The sequence below is a fragment of the Emys orbicularis genome, chromosome 1 (assembly GCF_028017835.1).
Source record: "Emys orbicularis isolate rEmyOrb1 chromosome 1, rEmyOrb1.hap1, whole genome shotgun sequence".
Lineage (NCBI taxonomy): Eukaryota > Metazoa > Chordata > Testudines > Emydidae > Emys > Emys orbicularis.
Genome location: NC_088683.1, coordinates 315,107,180 through 315,127,444, shown reverse-complemented (window position 1 = coordinate 315,127,444; position 20,265 = coordinate 315,107,180). Strand labels below are relative to the sequence as shown.

At 42.0% G+C, this 20,265-nt stretch overlaps 1 protein-coding gene across 1 annotated transcript in view; it reads left to right on the top strand.

Annotated features, from left to right (window-relative positions):
* Positions 1–20,265, top strand: part of LOC135895267 (complement C4-like) — a 92,002-nt gene that overhangs the window by 39,221 nt on the left and 32,516 nt on the right. Inside the window, exons 22-24 of the mRNA XM_065423340.1 lie at positions 4,333–4,384; positions 7,440–7,520; positions 17,160–17,363. Of these exons, the coding sequence (XP_065279412.1) occupies positions 4,333–4,384; positions 7,440–7,520; positions 17,160–17,363 (337 nt within the window). The remainder of the gene's footprint in view (positions 1–4,332; positions 4,385–7,439; positions 7,521–17,159; positions 17,364–20,265) is intronic.

Genomic DNA, 20,265 nt, shown 5'->3' with positions numbered 1-20,265 from the left:
GAGGCAAAATGATATTTTCTGTCTTATTATCCATTCTATCCCTTTCTTAATGATTCCCATCATTCTGTTCGCTTTTTTGACTGTTGCTGCACATTGAATGGATGTTTTCAGAGAACTATGCACAGTGACTCCAAGATCTCTTTCTTCAATGTTAACAGCTAATTTAGACCCCATCATTTTATATGTATAGCTGGGATTATGTTTTCCAATATGCATTACTTTGCATTTATCAACATTGAATTTCATCTACCATTTTGTTGCCCACTCACCCAGTTTTGAGAGATCCTTTTATAGCTCTTTGCAGTCTGCCTGGGACTTAACTATCTTGAGTAGTTTTTTATCTTCTGCAAATTTTGCCACCTCACTGTTTACCCTTTTTTCCAGATCATTTATGAATATGTTGAATAGGACTGGGCCCAGTACAGACCCCAGGGGACACCACTATTTATCTCTCTCCATTCTGAAAACTGACCATTTATTCTTACCCTTTGTTTCCTATTTTGTAACCAGTTACCAATCCGTGAGAGAACTTTCCCTCTTATCCCATGACTGCTTACTTTGCTTAAGAGCCTTTGGTGAGGGACCTTGGCTTTCTGAAAATCTAAATACACTATATCCACTGGATCCCCCTTATCCACATGCTAGTTGACCCCCTTAAAGAATTCTAGTAGATTAGTGAGGCATGATTTCCCTTTTCAAAAAACATTCCCCAACAAATTATGTTCATCTATGTGTCTAACAATTTTGTTCTTTACTATAGTTTCAACTAGTTTGCGAGGTACTGAAGTCAGGTTTACCAGCCTGTAATTGCCAGGGTCACCTCTGTAGCCCTTTTTAAAAATTGGCATCACTTTAGCTATCCTCCAGTCATTTGGTACAGAAGCTGATTTAAATGATAGGTTACAGACTACAGTTAGTAGTCCTGCAATTTCACATTTGAATTCCTTCAGAACTCTTGGGTGAATACCATCTGGTCCTGGTGACTTATTACTGTTTAGTTTATCAATTTGTTCCAAAACCTCCTCTAATGACACCTCCATCTGGGACAGTTCCTCAGATTTGTCACCTAAAAAGAATGGCTCAAGTTTGGGAATCTCCCTCACATCCTCAACCATGAAGACCAATGCAAAGAATTCATTTAGTTTTTCCGCAATGGCCTTATCGTCCTTGAGTGCTCCCTTAGCATCTCGATCGTCCAGTGGCCCCACTGGTTGTTTAGCAGGCATCCTGCTTCTGATGTACTTAAACATTTTTTTGCTATTACTTTTTGAGTCTTTGCCTAGCTGTTATTCAAATTCTTTTTTGGCCTTCCAAATTATATATCTTCATAAATGATTAGGATAATGGCAGCAAGAGTACATTTATAAAGTCTGCAGATATCACCAAGCTGGGAGGGCTTGCAAGCACTTTGGAGGACAGGATTAGAATTCAAAATGATCTTGACAAACTGGAGAAATGGTCTGAAGTGAACAGGGTGAAATTCAATAAGAACAAATGCAAAGTATTACACTTAGGAAGGAATAGTCAATTGTACAAATACAAAATGGAAATGATTGCCTAGGAAGGAATACAGAGGAATATGAGTCAATAGTGTAACACTGTTGCAAAAAAAGCAAACATCATTCTGGGGTGTATTAGTAGGAGTGCTGTAAGCAAGACATGAGAAGTAATTCTTTGGTTCTACTCAACAATGATAACGCCTCACTGGAGTATTGTGTCCAGTTCTGGGCACCATGCTTCAGGAAAGATGTGGACAAATTGGAGAAAGTCCAGAGGAGAGCAACAAAAATGATTAAAGGTCTAGAAAACATGATCTACAAGGAAAGATTGGAAAAACTGGGTTTGTTTAGTCTGGAGAAGAGAAGACTGTGGTGTGACATAACAGTCTTCAAGCATATAGAAGGCTGTTATAAAGAGAAGAGTGATAAATTGTTCTCCTTAAGCCGTGAGGACTAGCAAGAAGTTCTGGGCTTAAATTGCAGCACGGGAGGTTTAGGTTAGCCATTAGGAAAAACTTCCTAACTGTCAGGGTGAACAGTTAGGTCAGTGGTGGGCAACCTGCGGCCCAGCTATGAACACTGGAACAAATTAGCTACAGAGATTGCAGAATCTCCGTCATTGGAGGCTTTTAAGAACAGGCTAGACAAACACCTGTCCAGGATAATCTAGAAATACATAGTCCTGCCTCAATGCAGGGGAATGGATAGATGGCCTATAAAGGTTTCTTGTAGTTCTACATTTCTATGACTATTGTAGGTAAAAAGAGCTCACTACTGAATTATCCTGAAGGAGAGAGGAGTTCACTACCTCCGATGTAGCTCGAACTACTCCAGTATGATTGGTTGTCTGCTCTTAAAGGAGGAGTCCAATTGCTTTGGCAACCATCAAAGGAGTGGCCTCGCAGACCAGCCAATCACAGTTGGTTGGAAAACAGTGTGGGCCTAACTAGTCCCAAACCTCCACCTAGGTTGTATATAGTACTGCATGTGCAGCTGGGAGGGTTTTTTTTTTCTCCGTGAACCTGTGGCTGAAGATTTGCATGGTGGTCACCCACCTATATGCAACGTTTGTGATGGTGGTAACTCCTAGTAGCCCTGGCATTTGTTCCTAGCCAACATTAATGGTTGTACAGCTAAGGAGCGTACCTGAAAAGAAAGCTGCCTTGGATGAATCTTTAATCTCACTGCTTTCTTCTCTAAAGGTGGGAGGAGATGCCATTTTCAAAAGTCAATCTAGCTCAGGGCTTCCCAACAGAGGGTCCCTTTGGCAACCTGCCAGGAGCCCAAGGCCACACCTAATTTACATATAATGGGACTGATTCTGGCTGCACTCACCATTAATAAGCAGGTGCAGCCTCAGGGATCAAGATAAAGCACTGCGTGTTGGGAACCTGTTTCCACTGGCCACATCCCCATTAAAATGGAGGCAGCCTTTATTATTTATTTATGTATTTATTTATATGTTCACTTGCTAATAACATGATTGTTGCTGTACAAGACACAAAGATAAAGTCAGTTCCTACTCCAAGAAGCTTCATCTAAAAGACATAGAGAAGATGGGAGACACTGGGAAGTCAGGAAGGAAAGCAGTCATTTGTGGTAACTTTCTGCCTCTTTGCTGGAAAAAGCACTATTGGCCTTATATGGCCTCCATTGCTTTAGTATCCATGCAGGAAGTCTGTGGCAGAGCAGGGAACTGAAACTGTGCCCCCCAGATCCTAGCTTGGCACCCTTCTCAGTGGGCCATCCTTCATAGTGATAATGCCCAGCACAAGGTCTTCCATATTTAACAAACAGTCTGGAATTTTGCAATGTCATGATAACAGGGACCACATTCCAGGTAGTGAGATCAAGAATACTGAGACATTAGAATCACAGGACTGGAAGGGACCTCGAGAGGTCATCTAGTCCAGTCCCCTGCACTCATGGCAGGACTACGTATTATCGAGACCAGTGGTGTGCAACCTGCGGCCCATGGGCTGCAAGTGGCCACTTCAGGGTAATTCGCTGGCGGGCTGCAAGACAGTTTGTTTACATTGACCGTCCGCAGGCATGGCTGCCTGCAGTTCCCAGTGGCCACGGTTCGCCGTTTCCGGCCAATAGGAGCTGTGGGAAGTGGGGGCCAGCACGTCCCTGCAGCTCCCATTGGCCAGGAATGGCAAACTGCAGCCACTGGGAGCTGCAGGTGGCCGTACCTGCGGACGGTCAATGTAAACAAACTGTCTTGCGGCCCGCCAGCGAATTACCCTGAAGGGCTGCTTGCAGTCCATGGGCCGCAGGTTGCCCACCACTGATCTAGACCATCCCTGACAGGTGTTTGCCTCATATCACTCGAATCAAGGCCATTAGTTGTTTCAGCTGTAACTTGTATGAGTTTTGCACAGTCAGCATCTTTTAATTATTTTTTAAAAAAGAATTGATTAAAAGAAAATTCAGACATAGCTCCTTTATTGACACTTTGCATAGTGTGTGTGTAAAACTGAGCCCTCCTATGGACTGTAGATGTAGGTTTCACTTGCTAAAAATAAATGTCAAAGCTTCACATTTCTTGTTTGTTTTTAGTAAAATGTTTCATCTGAAAGAAACGATGCTTTTTCTAACAAAAAGACTAGTAAAAATCAGTACTCAATTCAGCTGGTATATTTATGGACTTGAAATGCTGACTCTAAGTACCTTTTATTGTATTTGATCAGAAATCTCTCTCCAAATGAAATTATTGCTGCCATCTACTGGTCCAATATTATGTTAGAGATGATATGTTTTTAGCAGTTAAGTCCTCAGGATGCAATCATTTGCAATGGGGTTGACCTATTTTTTTTTCTTTATTGTGCAGACTGAAGGCATTTTACAGACAGAAGAAGAGACCATTTGCATTAATAATAATTGTAAGTTACAAGAGGGGCTTTATTTTTTAAGATTTCCACCATTTTTAGTCTAATAATCTGATTTCAAAATGCTTTACAACCATCTGGGCTAGTAGGATCATAGGAACTGCCTATGGCAATCCTAGGCCCGTATACTTCTGGATTCCATCTCTGACAGTGGCAAGCACCAGATGCTTCAGAGGTAAGTGTAAGAACCTTATCTAAAGTGACATTCCTGTCCCCATGCTGTGTTACATGCCACCAGGAAATAAGCTGAAATATTTGATTGAAATATTTCTTGTATGTTTTTAGTAAATTTTTATCCTGGGCAACTGATGTTTGTTGTTCCATGTTCAGAATAATTGTACTGCCAATCCTTATTTACCAAAATGATAGTGACTAACGTGCAGCTACAATTACCTCCATAAAATATTTCCTCTTTCTCTGAAAACAAATAATTTGACACGTGAATGTGTCAAAGTACTAAAAATTAATATTGATAAAATTTCACTCCACATTGACAGCCAAATCATGTTCCCCTGGCTAAGTGAATAGTCTCATTAACATAAATGGGGCTGACTGATTGCAGAGGAAAGCATGCACAAGTTGGCCTCTAGATAAGCTATGATAATGTTCTGCTCTCAGTTTAATTGGTTGACACTAGAGCTGGGCAAAAAGTTTTAGGACAAATAGTTTCTTCACCAAAAAATGCAGTTTTGGGCCTGTTGAAACTATTTGAGAATTCAACATAAATTTGCTGAATAGTTTGAGCCAAAAACAATTTTTGAGCTTGCATGTGGGAGACCCAAGTTCAAATCCCTGTTCCAATGACTAGGTATGTTGTACAAAGTGGAATGGCTTCAACAGGAGTGACTGAGAAAGACCCATCCCAGTATACCCTGTTGCCCAGTGGTTAGGGCACACCCCTGGGAGGAGTGAGACCCAAGTTCAAATCATTGCTCTGCATAAGGCAGAATGGGACTTGACCCTGGGTCTCACACATCCCAGTTGAGTGCACCACCTCCTCTTCTAGTTTTGTGACTGGTGTTTCCAAATTTCCTTGCTTTTAATTAAAAAAAGAAGTGGTTAAAATGTTTAAAATCTAAATAAAACAGTCCGTTTGACCTGAATCTATATATCTTTTGTTTTGCCAAGAAAACCGAAAAATTTCCATTTTGATCTGAAATGAATTATTTTAGGGTTTGGGATTTTTTTTGGTTTGGCCAATGAACCAAAATATCAGTTATCCCCACACACAGCTCCAGTTGTCAATGAAGTTGTTTCTTGTGAACAAAATGGAAATGTGGTAAAAAAAAAACAATCTAAGTTTCCAGTAAAATCCTGTCTGACAGCCATTGAGAGACATGGGGAATGTTAGTGAGTTATAGATCGGGATGGTCAAACGTACTGACCCTCTGAGCTGCATATGATAATCTTCGGAGGTTTGAGAGCCGGGCGTGCCGGCCGGGGCTCCAGCCCCAAGTCTGTCCCCCCCCCTTCCCTGCAGGGCAGAAGCCCCATGGCCCAGCAGGCACCTCCCGTGGGCCTGAAGCCCCAAGGCCCACCACCCTGCTGCTGGGCAGAAGCCCCGAGTCTCTGTCCCAGTCTGGTAGGCGGAGAATGGGGGGGGGGGTGCTCCACGAGCCACACTTTAACTGTAAAAGCGCCGTATGTGACTCACAAGCCGCAGGTTTGGTCACCCCTGTTATACATTATTGTAACAGGCTATAAATCCAGTGGTGCTATTCAGTCAATGATTTTTAGTGTCTAGCAAAATTATGAATTTAAGCTCCCAGGTTTGTCTTTTGAAGGTGTTGTGCAGATTTCTTTTGAGGATGAGAAGAGGTCTATTATAGAGTGATCGTTTTGTGAAAAGTATTCACCCATGGTTGATATGGTGTTTTTGTCTTTTATCATGTTCTGTGTGAGTTCATTCAAGAGCATAGTGATTGTCTGGTTTCACCTACATGGTTGTTATTGGGGGCTGTTATTGGAGCATTTAGTGCGTTGGATGAGGTACACCAGATGCCATGATAGGCATGTGTAGGACCCCTGCATCTTGAAAGGTGTGTTGTGGAAGGTATTGATTATCATAGCAGTGGAGATATGTCTATAGGTTTTGTGTCTGGTGCTGCTTTGAGTTGGTGTGTCCTGGTCTGTGGGGAGCTTGCTTCAGATGATGAGCTTGGAGAGGTTGGGGGTTTGTTTGAAGGCCAGAAGAGGGGGTTCCGGAAAGATTTCTTTTAGGATGTGGTCCCCATGAAGTATCCGTTGTAATTTTTTAATGAGATCCCATATGGTTTCCGGTGTGAGGTGGTAGGTGACAACTAGGGGTGTGCGGTTGGAGGGGTTTTTATTTCCGTACTGAAGCAGCTTTCCCTCAGGTCATTTGGGTAACCAGTTCCATGATGCAATCTACTCTGGTGGAGAGAGACTTTCACTGGAAGACTTTCATAGCCAGGAAACTGTTAACCCTTTGCTAACACCGTACTATCTATCAAGAATAATTCATCCATATCTTTCTGCGTCCCTGATCCCTTTTTAAAATGATGTTCAAAATCATTTCTTCATAGCTTACAACAAATTTCTCATGTTAGCACTTACTGACCCTTGTTCAGCAAGGTGCTTAAGCATGCATGTCACTTTAAGCACCTAAGTAGTGACATTGAAATTCCATTGCAATTACTCAGGTGCTTAAAGTTAAGCACATGCTTAAATACCTTGCTGAATCAGGGCCACTATTATCAGCTCTTCATGCTGCTTCTTGTCTGCCCTTGACCTCAACTCTCACAACTTCCTAACTTCCAACTATGACTTGCATCTGAAGAAGTGAGGTTCTTACCCACGAAAGCTTATGCTCCCAATACTTCTGTTAGTCTTAAAGGTGCCACAGGACCCTCTGTTGCTTTTTACAGATTCAGACTAACACGGCTACCCCTCTGATACTTAACTTCCTAATGTAACAGTTCTGTTGTGACTGCTATGCATTGTGAGATATTGGTATGAAGGATATGTTTTTAAATTAAATTGTATTGGATAATACTTAATCAGTTCTCATGCACATCTTCTTTTCTAGTTAAAAGCCTTGTTCTTGATCTGAAGAAACCCTCTGATATGATACCAGAGTCTGAGAGCCATGTCTTTATGAGCGTGAAAGGTAAAAATAGCCTCCAGAGATTATAATGATGACAAATGATATGCGAACTGGTGGATCAGGTTCATAAGCTGATCTCTGTACATATGAGTCACAATTCTTTCCTGGGGTTCCCCTGTCATTCAGCAGGAAATATTCTGCTATTGGTTTGGCCCAAATCACTGTGAGAGGCAGAACCAAATCTAAGCCATCTCCCTCTCCATCTACTCTCTACATAGCAAATGTGTATATATAATCTAATATTGTGTGTGTAAAATGTATAAAAAATATGTTAAAAGAACATTAATGTTGCAAAGTCAAACATTCAGAAGTTAGGAAATACCAGAATCATATGCATTATGAACAGTCTTTAACTACATGATCACATACTGTTTTTTCCATGGGAGCCCTGCCTCATTCAGTGCATAGTCTTATAGTGCTCAATTAAGGAGCAGCAAATCAGCATTTTTTTTATCTTCATTGGTCAGTCACAGAATTTCCATTGCTGTTCAATCCGGGACATTTGATAACTTGGTTGTCCCTTAGCACGTAGACTTCTCTGCCACAAAATACTGTGCACCTGTCTGGACACACATATAGCCTTATTGATGGATGGGTATTTTTATCATTGATTAATCTCTTAGACTGCATTGGTTAAAGATTCAGTCTCCTGAGGTCTAGAGTATCAGGAATATTATTATTATTAGGAGACCCTAGGAGCACATGAGAAACAATTCCAGTGTATTACAAGTTCTTTTAGTAACAAATTCTCTAAGCAGATAAACAATCCCACAAATACTAAAACACAATAGCAGATACAGAGAAAGTGCAAAATGTTTAGCCCTATATGACCAGTTTCACTCACATCTCCTGCTGGGGGACCCTGGAGTGTCAGTCATTATTCTCCTCATCACTGTCATCATCACCACCCATGGTTGACAGCTTGGCATCTCCTCGTGCATTTATTCACTCCTCCACCTAAACAGACCAAGCAACACCTTTTATCCTGAGTTACACTTATGCCTACTAAGGCTCATATATATGCATAAGGCTGTCAACCCCTTTTTTCTTATTTCCACTTCCACACCCCATAGACTTATGGGTGCTCCACTTTTCATAGGTTATCTTGGTAGACCAAGTCTACATTATAAACTTACATCACTACAACTATGTCGCTCGGGGATTTGAAAAATCCACACCCCTGAGCAACACAGTTATAGCGACCTAACTCCCAGTATAGACAGCGTTATGTTGATGGAAGGGCTTCTCTTGTCAACATAGCTACTGCCTCTCATGGAGGTGGATAAACTGTGCTGGTGGGAGAAGCTCTCCCATTAGTGTAGTAGCATTTTCACTGATGTGCTACAGAAGCACAGCTGCACCTGTGCAGTGTTTTAATGTAGTCCTGCCCTTAGTAGACAAGTCTGGATGGTAACCTGTAGTTCCTGCAGAATTTCTCATGAGGTTACAATCGGGTGTCTTGCTGTCTAGACCACTGTGCCTTTTTAAGGAGTCTGATTCCAAGTGTCACCTCACTTAAAAATTACTTGCTTACAAAATCAGACAAAAAATACTAAAGTAACACAGCCACACTATTACTAAAAAATGGTTTACTTTCTCATTTTACCATATAATTATAAAATAAATCAAGTGGAATATAAATATTGTACTTATATTTCAGTGTATAACATATAGAGCAGTATAAACAAGTCATTATCTGTATGAAATTTTAGTTTGTACTGACTTGGCTAGTGCTTTTTATGTACCCTGTTTTAAAACTAGGCAAATATCTAGAAGAGTTGATGTACCCCCTAGAAGACCTCTGTGTACCCGAAAGGGGTACATGTACCCCTGGTTGAGAACCATTGGTCTAGACGGATACATTGTGGCATATTTTCTTAAACATTTTTTTTACTTTTATCTTGTAACTTTACTGGTACAGGGTTATTCCTGGGTTACCTACTTATGTCAACCTCCTTAGGCCTGAGGCCTAGTATGGCTAAGCTGAAATCATACAGGCCTCAGCCTGTAGACCTTGTATTACAACCTTACTTGCTTATATACCTAATACATATTTTTCTCTCATAAATAGTTATACTCCTATGATCCTATCATGCTTAAACCTGTCCATTACACATTAATTAATTATATTTAACCACAACAATAAATACTCTATGAAATGATTAATTAAACTAATTGGCTACAAATAGCTCCCACACATCATTTGTGGATTCTCAGCTTAACACATTCACGTGGATTATTACAGGCACAGTGAAATCAACGCCTCTTGTTGATCCTGGCTTCCTGAACTGGCGTATATACACCTACCTTAAATTTTTCATGAGAATTCTTTGGAAGTTCCATCATATTCAAGGGAACAAGGATCTTCCAGTACATGAAGGCCTAAATAATATATTGAGATTCTGTTTCAAATCCAGAAAACCTTTTTGGCTTGGAATACAAGGGTACAGCTACACAGCGACAAAAGACCCGCAGCGCAGCTGCAGCTTGCCCGGGTCTCAGGCTGTGTGGCTATAAAGTTTCAGTGTAGACGTTTGGGCTTAGGCTGGAGCCTGGGCTCAGGGACCCTCCCCACTGATGGGGTCTCAGATCCCAGGCTTCAGCTCAAGCCCAAATGTCTACACTGCAATTGTATAGCCGTGCAGCCTCACTCAGCTGACCTGGGCCAGCTGTGGGTCTTTTATTTTAGTGTAGAGATACCCCAAGAGCTTGAAAACTTGGGGTGGAAGGTGGATGGATGCCAACATCCCAAATACACACCGAATCGGACATCATGTTGAAGAAATAAGTGGCTTTTCACTCCCATAGAAAATATGGTCCACTTTGAATTGCATGCACACATCACATGGCAGATGTGCCTACTTTCTCCATAAATGGGGACTGAGAGATGGAGACACAATTCTATTTGTGACTGTGGAAACAGATTTCAAACTATGGAACACCTCATCAAATGATCATATCTCAATAATATCTCTGCCATCCTCTCCACTTCTCCTGAAACAATCAATTCGCCAACCTAGACTTAGATATCTAAAATTGCTTGTTTTTAACCCAGATGAAAAGAGAAGAAAAATAGAAAGGAGGGCTGGGAGGGACCTCAAGAGGTCATCTAATCCATCCCCAGTGCCAAGCCAGGATTAAGATAGCTAGACCATCCCTACATGTTTGTCTATCATAGAATCTTAGAATCATAGAATATCAGGGTTGGAAGGGACTTCAGGAGGTCATCTAGTCCAACCCCCTGCTCAAAGCAGGACCAATCCCCATCTAAATCATCCCTGCCAGGGCTTTGTCAAGCCTGACCTTAAAAACCTCTAAGGACGGAGATTCCACCACCTCCCTAGGTAACCCATTCCAGTGCTTCACCACCCTCCTAGTGAAAAAGTTTTTCCTAATATCCAACCTAAACCTCCCCCACTGCAACTTGAGACCATTACTCCTTGTTCTGTCATCTGCTACCACTGAGAACAGCGTAGCTCCATCCTCTTTGGAACTCCCTTTCAGGTAGTTGAAAGCAGCTATCAAATCCCCCCTCATTCTTCTCTTCTGCAGACTAAACAATCCCAGCTTCATGTCCACTATAACCCCTAGGTCCTTTTTTGCTGAACTGCTGCCTAGCCACTCGGTCCCTAGTCTGTAACAGTGCATGGGATTCTTCCGACCTAAGTGCAAGACTCTTCACTTGTCCTTGTTGAACCTCATCAGATTACTTTTGGCCCAATCCTCTAATTTGTCTAGGTCCCTCTGTATCCTATCCCTACCCTCCAGCATATCTATCACTCCTCCCAGTTTAGTGTCATCTGCAAAGTTGCTGAGGGTGCAATCCACGCCATCCTCCAGATCATTAAGAAGATATTGAACAAAACCGGCCCCAGGACTGACCCATGGGAGACTCTGCTTGATACCAGCTGCCAACTAGACATCGAGCCATTGATCACAACCTGTTGAGCCCAATGATCTAGCGAGCTTTCTATCCACCTTATAGTCCGTTCATCCAGCCGATACTTCTTTAACTTGCTGGCAAGAATACTGTGGTCTTTAAAGCCCCCAATGACAGGGATTCTACCATCCCTAGATAACCTATTCCAGTGCTTAACTATCCTTATAGTTAGAAAGTTTTTCCTAATATCTAACCTAAATCTCTCTACAGAAAACAGTTGCTTTCACTACAAAACCCTGATTCACCTCCAGAGTAAAATCCATCCTGTGCACTGAATGAGGCAGGGGTTCTGTGGAAAAAATGGTATGTGATCATATAATTAAAGACTGGATCATAATGCATACTGAGAGAGGGACAACTTAAGATTGCACGGGTAGTCGATTTTTGTGTAATTTCCTAGTTTTTTTTAAAAAGCAAACAGAAAAAAAACCCAGAAATTCCATCATGTGACATCATATTGACACCAACATGGGTCATCAGCAGGGTTGGAATTTTTAGATCCACTGTACAGACCTCTGCCACTTGAGCTAACGAAGTAACTGATAGCAGTAGAAGTTGTCATCCTCTATGTGGACCAGCACTAGAGGGGAAAAGCAACACACTTTGCCAGAGGGTTTCACTGATGTCTGCTGACAGTGGAGGAACGGTGAGACTTGGGAATCATGGGTTCCATTACAGGCTCTGGAGGGGAGTTTTCCCTAGTGGGCACAGGCTCTTCTGTCCATTTGCTCCCAGCTTGACCCCTTCTTTCCAATAACCTCCAACATGTTCCTGTCCTACCTCTTTCCCACTCCTGGTTCCTTGTCCCAGTCGTGTTCTCCATGCCTAGCCAGTTCCATTCTCCATTCCTCAGGCTTCTCATCCCAGCCCTAGTCTCCTTGCCCAGCCAGTCCCAGTTCCCATCTCCTGGCTTCTTTCTCAATCTATGTCTTCACCCCTAGCATCTGGTCACCCCATACCCTCATTCCCCATCCCCATAAGCTCCAGTCCCAATCTCCCTCCTTGGGCTCCTTCTCCAGTGTCCAGCATTTCCACCCCACCCAGCTGCTTGTTTCATTCTCTTTGCACATCCCAGTCTCCTCTTTACCCCCAACTCCTGGTCCCAATTTTCCCTCCCCTGCCCCATACCCTTCAGCCTCCAGTTCCATCCTTCCCTCCCAACGTCATTGTCCCAATGAACTCAGTCTGTCTCCTACACACACACACACACACACACACATATCTCAGGTCCAGCTCTTTTCCCCTCTGCATTCAGTTATTCAGTTCAGGTGGCTCATGCCTCCTGGGCCCAGTAGGAGAGTCTTTGAAAGCACAGGAGAGACAGCCTCCCTGCTCACAGTTCTAGTGCTTGGACCTGGCACAGCTGGGAACTTGTGACACTTTCTCGGGATGCCCAGGACTGTTACCCCACTGATCCCAGTGAGAGGAAGACTTGCTGGTGCTGGATGTCAGCTCCCTGACACCACCCGTCTGTTAGCCACCCAAACAATCTCCTTAGGGCTCTGTCAGCCCTTACTTTGCCTTGTGGTTTAACAAGAGGTGTAACCCAATCCTCAATCACCTTTGAAATGTTCCCCTGTAGTATCCAGCTCCGGTCGCTGGACAGTCTCAGAAATTGCCAGATTCGCTATCCCCAGTGTACATTGAGAGTCAGTTCCTATATAACATCACAGCACTGAGATAGAGCTACAGTAAAAACAATCATAAGTTTATTATCAAAAGCTAAAATGTAGGGGACAGTGAGTAAGGACAATGGAAACAGGAATGGTTTCATATAAAACAAAATAATAAAATGCCAAGCTGGGTCTACACTTACCAGTGGTTACCTTTCTTATATAATACTGGTCTACAATTTTTGAGAAATCGTCTGCATCAGAGATAAAATGTGCTATTTATTATGTATTTTGATGTGCTGAATTCAAATATGACAATTAAAACAACTGATTGGCTACTGTTTCTAAGATATTTAAGTTTTTACATTTTATGTCTATGTATATTGTGTAGATAGTAGAGTTTTAATCATAAATTGTAAACCTAGGTCTTTTCATGTGTTTATGGTTGCTTTACATGATAATATTTCACCTGTCCTATTTATGTAACACTTTAAAAATCAGCAAAAGGGTTATATAAATAAAATTTATTATGAAACAAAAGGCAAAAAACTATTCTGTACATAGTTTAGTCCTATTCAGTGTCTACTCGGCGCTTCTTGGCTTGTCTCTTGTATTCATTAAATGGAGCATCTCTTGTCACTGTCCAGCAGTAGTCTGCAAGCATTGATGGGCTCCATTTGCCCTGATAGCGTTTCTCCATTGTTGCAATGTCCTGGTGAAATCGCTCGCCGTGCTCGTCGCTCACTGCTCCGCAGTTTGGTGGAAAACAATCTAGATGAGAGTGCAAAAAATGTACCTTTAGTGACATGTTGCAACCAAGGCTTTTGTATGCCTTGAGGAGGTTTTCCACCAACAACCTATAGTTGTCTGCCTTGTTGTTTCCGAGAAAATTTATTGCCACTAACTGGAAGGCTTTCCATGCCGTCTTTTCCTTGCCATGCAGTGCATGGTCAAATGCATCATCTCGAAGAAGTTCACGAATCTGAGGACCAACAAAGACACCTTCCTTTATCTTAGCTTCACTTAACCTTGGAAATTTTCCACGGAGGTACTTGAAAGCTGCTTGTGTTTTGTCAATGGCCTTGACAAAGTTCTTCATCAGACCCAGCTTGATGTGTAAGGGTGGTAACAAAATCTTCCTTGATTCAACAAGTGGTGGATGCTGAACACTTTTCCTCCCAGGCTCCAATGACTGTCGGAGTGGCCAATCTTTTTTGATGTAGTGGGAATCTCTTGCACGACTATCCCATTCGCAGAGAAAACAGCAGTACTTTGTGGATCCAGTCTGCAGACCAAGCAAGAGAGCAACAACCTTCAAATCGCCACAAAGCTGCCACTGATGTTGGTCATAGTTTATGCACCTCAAAAGTTGTTTCATGTTGTCATAGGTTTCCTTCATATGGACTGCATGACCAACTGGAATTGATGGCAAAACATTGCCATTATGCAGTAAAACAGCTTTAAGACTCGTCTTCGATGAATCAATGAAGAGTCTCCACTCATCTGGATCGTGAACGATGTTGAGGGCTGCCATCACACCATCGATGTTGTTGCAGGCTACAAGATCACCTTCCATGAATGTGATCAAGAAGAATGGGACAAGATCCTTTTGACGGTCACGGAACATGGAAACCCTAACATCACCTGCCAGGAGATTCCACTGCTGTAGTCTGGAGCCCAACAGCTCTGCCTTACTCTTGGGTAGTTCCAAATCCCTGACAAGGTCATTCAGTTCACCTTGTGTTATGAGGTGTGGTTCAGAGGAGGAGGATGGGAGAAAATGTGGGTCCTGTGACATTGATGGTTCAGGACCAGAAGTTTCATCCTCTTCCTCTTCCTCGTCTGACTCAAGTGAGAATGATTCTGGTGCATCAGGAAGCGGCAGTCCTTCTCCATGGGATACTGGGCGTAAAGCTGATGGAATGTTTGGATAATGCACAGTCCACTTTTTCTTCTTTGACACACCTTTCCCAACTGGAGGCACCATGCAGAAGTAACAATTGCTGGTATGATCTGTTGGCTCTCTCCAAATCATTGGCACTGCAAAAGGCATAGATTTCCTTTTCCTGTTCAACCACTGGTGAAGATTTGTTGCACAAGTGTTGCAGCATATGTGTGGGGCCCACCTCTTGTCCTGATCTCCAATTTTGCAGCCAAAATAAAGGTGATAGGCTTTCTTAACCATAGTGGTTATACTGCGCTTTTGTGATGCAAAAGTCACTTCACCACAAACATAGCAGAAGTTATCTGCACTGTTCACACAAGTACGAGGCATCTCTGCTCACTTTGGCTAAACAGAAATGTGTCCCTTTGCAAAATCAAACACTGACAAATAAGAGAGCACGACACTGTATGATTTCTAGAGCTGATATAGGGCAATTTGTTCAGCAGAGTGATGTAAGCTTCGTTATGATTGCATCATCCATGACTTCTAGGAATAACATGATGCAATTCATATCATGTATGACGCAATACCAGCTTCAGATTGCATCATTCATTGTTTTGCCTAAAAAGCAAGTACTGTCCAAACTCATAGATTTATTCATAGATCCAGTCAAAGATGTATTTTAGTCATTTCTGGTTTAAATTGAGATCCCTTCCCTTTATAACTCACTTATGCTCCGCCATTCCCAAGTCAAGGGTCGTATATACTGACCCAATAGCATATCTTGAAAACTAGAGCCAATCAACAATTTTAAGCATCATTTTCATTCTCAGTGACCCAGAATTAGTAAAGTTTGACAACATTTATTTCAGAAGCATTTTGGCTGTAGAGCAGTGTAATCAAATAGATTCCCCCTTTCTCCCCCCCCCCCCCCGCATCCCCCCAAAAAAGGTTCAGTCTTATGCAGGGCTAGCTGGTTTGTGACAAACCAGGATCCAAGCATTCATGAAGCACCTTCCCTCTGCCAGGGGTTTTCCTCAGTGAATGGATAACAAAAGGTCTCCTTGCATTCATTTTGTATTCTTCAAAGTTCATTTTTTGCCCCCAGAGACAGCAGAAACCCCCTGTGGTTTAGTCTCCAATGACATCCCAACCTCTTGTTGACTTCATGTTTAAATTGGTCTCCCACTGTGTTGGCTTATAATACTTAATGTACATGTGAACCAAGATGGACAGGTGAATATATATTCTAACTCCTGTCTGGAAGAAACCTGTTTTTTTTCTTTGGTTATTGACAGACTTTAAAACATAGTTTTAATACATATACACAACATGTTTAAATACCATCTGTACATATATCTCATGATGATTATGAGGATCAGTATAAAATAAAAACAACAGCACCCCCTGATACTTGACAGTATAAAATAAGCCTTTATTAGAGGCCTTACATGACATTCTTTATGGATAAATACTGTAAAAGTTGTCTGCTAGGTGCAATGAGTTTGTCAAGCCTGCTCAGAGTTGCTGTTACAGAACACTAAACCATTTGCCAGTTGGCGCAGAGGTGTGCTTAGGGTCGCAGAACTGCAATTGCAGGGAAAGTCCTGCTCAACCCTGGGCTGGCTTATGCCCAGTCTAGATGGAATTTTCAGGGAATGAAACTGAAGATATAACAAATATCTACTGAGCATGTGCAAACTATGATTTTTCAAAGGCTTATAACTTGGCCAAATTTGGGCTGATTTTTCACCGTCATGGCAAAAGGCATATCACTGACACAAAGTCCCCACCCCCCCTCCACACACATACCCCAAATTTCAAGTCACAGCTCCAAAGCATAGGAAGTGCTAGAACTTCTGAAATAAAAGTTGGTCAGAATTTTTTAACATTATTCCGTAGCCTTGTTCTTGGAAATAGCTGAACTGTTGTGACTGAAATTAAAAATAAATAAATAAATCAGCCTGAGGCAGACACCCGGCATGGAAAAGTTCAACCAAGCAGTTAAAGTTGGGCAAAGTTATAAGCAACTGAAAACAGGACCTTATAATGGGAACTGTTGGGCAACCTTAATAATCGGCAGTGCTACTAGCCCCACCTATAATCAGTTATTTTAGGGTTATGTTTACTCTTATTTTTTACCCTTTCCAACCTTTTAATACAATAATTTTGGTCTTTTTTTTTTTTTTTTTTTGCCAATATAGGGGATATAATGGGTGAGTCCATTCAAAACTGTCTCAGTCCAGCTGGAATTGATAAGCTTATCAAAGTGCCCACTGGTTGTGCTGAGCAAACTATGGTGACAATGGCTCCAGCAACGTATGCCATTGAATACCTGGATGCAAGTGAACAGTGGATCAACTTTAAACCTGAAAGGAAAGAAGAAGCCCATAACATGATTGCACAAGGTATGTGGAGCCTCTTCCCCCCTGCCCCCAGCCCCAAATAACAAAACTGTTTTTACTTGTTCTCTCTTTGCATTGTAGAGTAAACATTGATGTTAGACATAGGACTGAGCTTGATTCTAACTAACTTGCAGAACCAGGCACAAAATCTGCACATTCACCTGCCAGGATGATAATGAAAGAACTAATGAAATTCCATACATTTATAAAATGAAAGGGGAAGGGTGTAAGCAAATCCACAGCTGTCTGTGAACTGATGAAGATCCAAGTCAATGGAGTTGTGTCAATTTCCACCAGCTGAGGCTCTGACCCAAAGACTCTTTTTGGTTAATTAGTATTCTGCAAACCTTTTCTAATATAATTAGGGGTTTCTCTTCCCCCCAACTCCTGTACGGGCATGGAACTCCCAGTGATATGAATGCTACTTAGGGCTTCTCTATATGAACACTTAGTTCACGGCAAGTTGGGGTGTAAATCTACTCTGCACTAACCTGCCGTGCACTAAGTGTCCATGTGGACACTGCTGCCACGCAATATCTGCTGGGCCATGCATTTACAAAAGTATATAGTATGTGGTGTCTTTTAAATTAATTCAAATGTGGCTATAAAAATATCCCCAGCTCATCAAATTTCTCCAGCTTGTTACTTGTTTTATAGATGATCCAAAGCTATTTTTCCCTGCTTTCATCTGGTAGCATCATTTGTCACAAGCCCCTGAAGAAAGCTACAGCCTTCCATCGCTGGATGCCAGTTCTTAGGTACACTATAACCCCTGCACTCACAGCAATTCCCTTTTAAGTTTTTACAGGCTATCAAATAAGACTGGGCATGAAGTAAGATATTGCAAACCTTACTGCAGAGTTGTCATTGTGCAACATGCAGAATAGAACCACACCTACAGTTTATCCCCTTAAATAAATAGCTATTAACGAAATATTCCCATTACAAGAATTATATTGTGGTGAAACATATTCCTGTTGTGTCTTTATTACAGCAGATATATATATATGGTTACCATCTGTACTTGCTTATAAGCCAAACACACTCTAATATGAATATTGAAATTGATCCATATATCCAATTATCTTTGAGAGCTCCTGGAGGACTGATGAGGTCCCAGAAGACTTGAGAAGTGCAAACATGGTGCCTATTTTTAAAAAGGGGTGAAATGAGGACACAGGAAATTATAGCACAGCCAGCCTCACTTCGATACCTAGTAAGATACTGGAACAAATTATTAAACAAGCAATTTGTAAATGTGTGGAGGATAACAGGGTTATAAGGAATAGCCAGCATGGATTAGTCAGGAACAAATCATGCCAGATCAACCTAATTTCCTTCTTTGACAGGCTTATGGCCTAGTGGATGGGGAGAAGCAATAGATGTGATGTATCTCGATTTTAATAAGGCTTTTGACAGTGCCGCATGATAGTCTCATAAGCAAATTAGGGAAAGGTGGTCTAGATTTAATTACTATAAGATGGGTGCTCAATTGGTTGAAAGGCCATACTCAAAGAGTAGTTATCGATGGTTTGCTGTCAAACTGGGAGAGCATATCTACTAGGGTCCTGCCAGGGTCAGCCTTGAGTCCGGTACAATTCAGTATTTTCATTAATGATTTGGGTAATGGAGTGGAGAGTATGCTTATAAAATTTGCAGATGACACCAAGCCGGGAAGAGTTGCAAGCACTTTGGAGGACAGGATTAGAATTCAGAGTGGAGAATTGGTCTGAATTCAACAAGATGAAATTCAATAAATACCAGGACAGAGTACTTAATTTAGGAAGGAAAAATCAGAAAGCACAACTACAAAATGGGGAATAACTGGCTAGGCAGTAGTGCTGCTGAAAAGGATCTGGGGGTTATAATGGATTACAAATTGAATATGAGTCAACGATATGATGCAGCTGCAAAAGATGCTAATATCATTCTGGGATGTATTAACAGGAGTGTTATGTGTAAGACAAAAAAAGTAATTGTATCACTGTACTCAGCACTGGTGAGGCCTCAGCTGGAGAACTGTGTCCAGTTCTGGGTGTCACACTTTAGGAAAGATGTGGACAAATTAGAAAGTCCAGAGGAGAGCAACAAAAATGAGAAAAGGTTTAGAAAACTTGAGCTATGAAGAAAGGTTTTAAAAAAAAACTGGTCATGTTTAGTCTTGAGAAAAGTAGACCCCGGGGTGGGGGGAGGGGGGGGCTGATTACAGTCTTCCAATACGTTAAAGGCTGTTATAAAGAAGACAGTAAGTAAAGGAGTAGTTAAGCTCTGGAACAGGCTTCCAAGGGAGGTTGTGGAATTGCAATCATTGGAGGTTTTTAAGAAGTGGTTGGACATACACCTGTCAGGAATCACCTAGGTTTACTTGGTTCTGCCACAGTGCAGGGGGCTGGACTTGATGACGTCTCGAGGTCCCTTCCAGCCTGACAATTCTGCAATTCTATGTCAGCTGACCATAGCCACAAGTATATATGAATCTAGTAACACTAGTATGGCTAGTCCTGCCTAGGGATCCAGCCCTTGTGCAGGACATGACACACCTCAGCCAGGTGAAGGTGAGCCAATGGGGCCATTAACAGCAATTCCTGCCTGGGGATCCTGGATGTGTTTGAAGGCGGCACTTTCATTCTAAGCCCAAGATTTTTTTTCAAGAGCTTCTAACTATCCACAGAATTTAGCCTAGGGCTGGAGTTCCTCGTGTTTGTCTCAACCCAGTTGTGACAATGAAATATGGGAAATACGGGAAGATTCTGCGCAGCAGTTTTCGGGTTACCCACAGGCAGAAAGAAAACTGCTTTTTGCAGCTTACCCCATAGGCAATTGGACAGTTGCCTGATGGCTGTCAGCTGGAGACTCACAAACGTCCTGGGGTTTGTGGCAGCTTGAGGGCTCTATACCAGCTAGG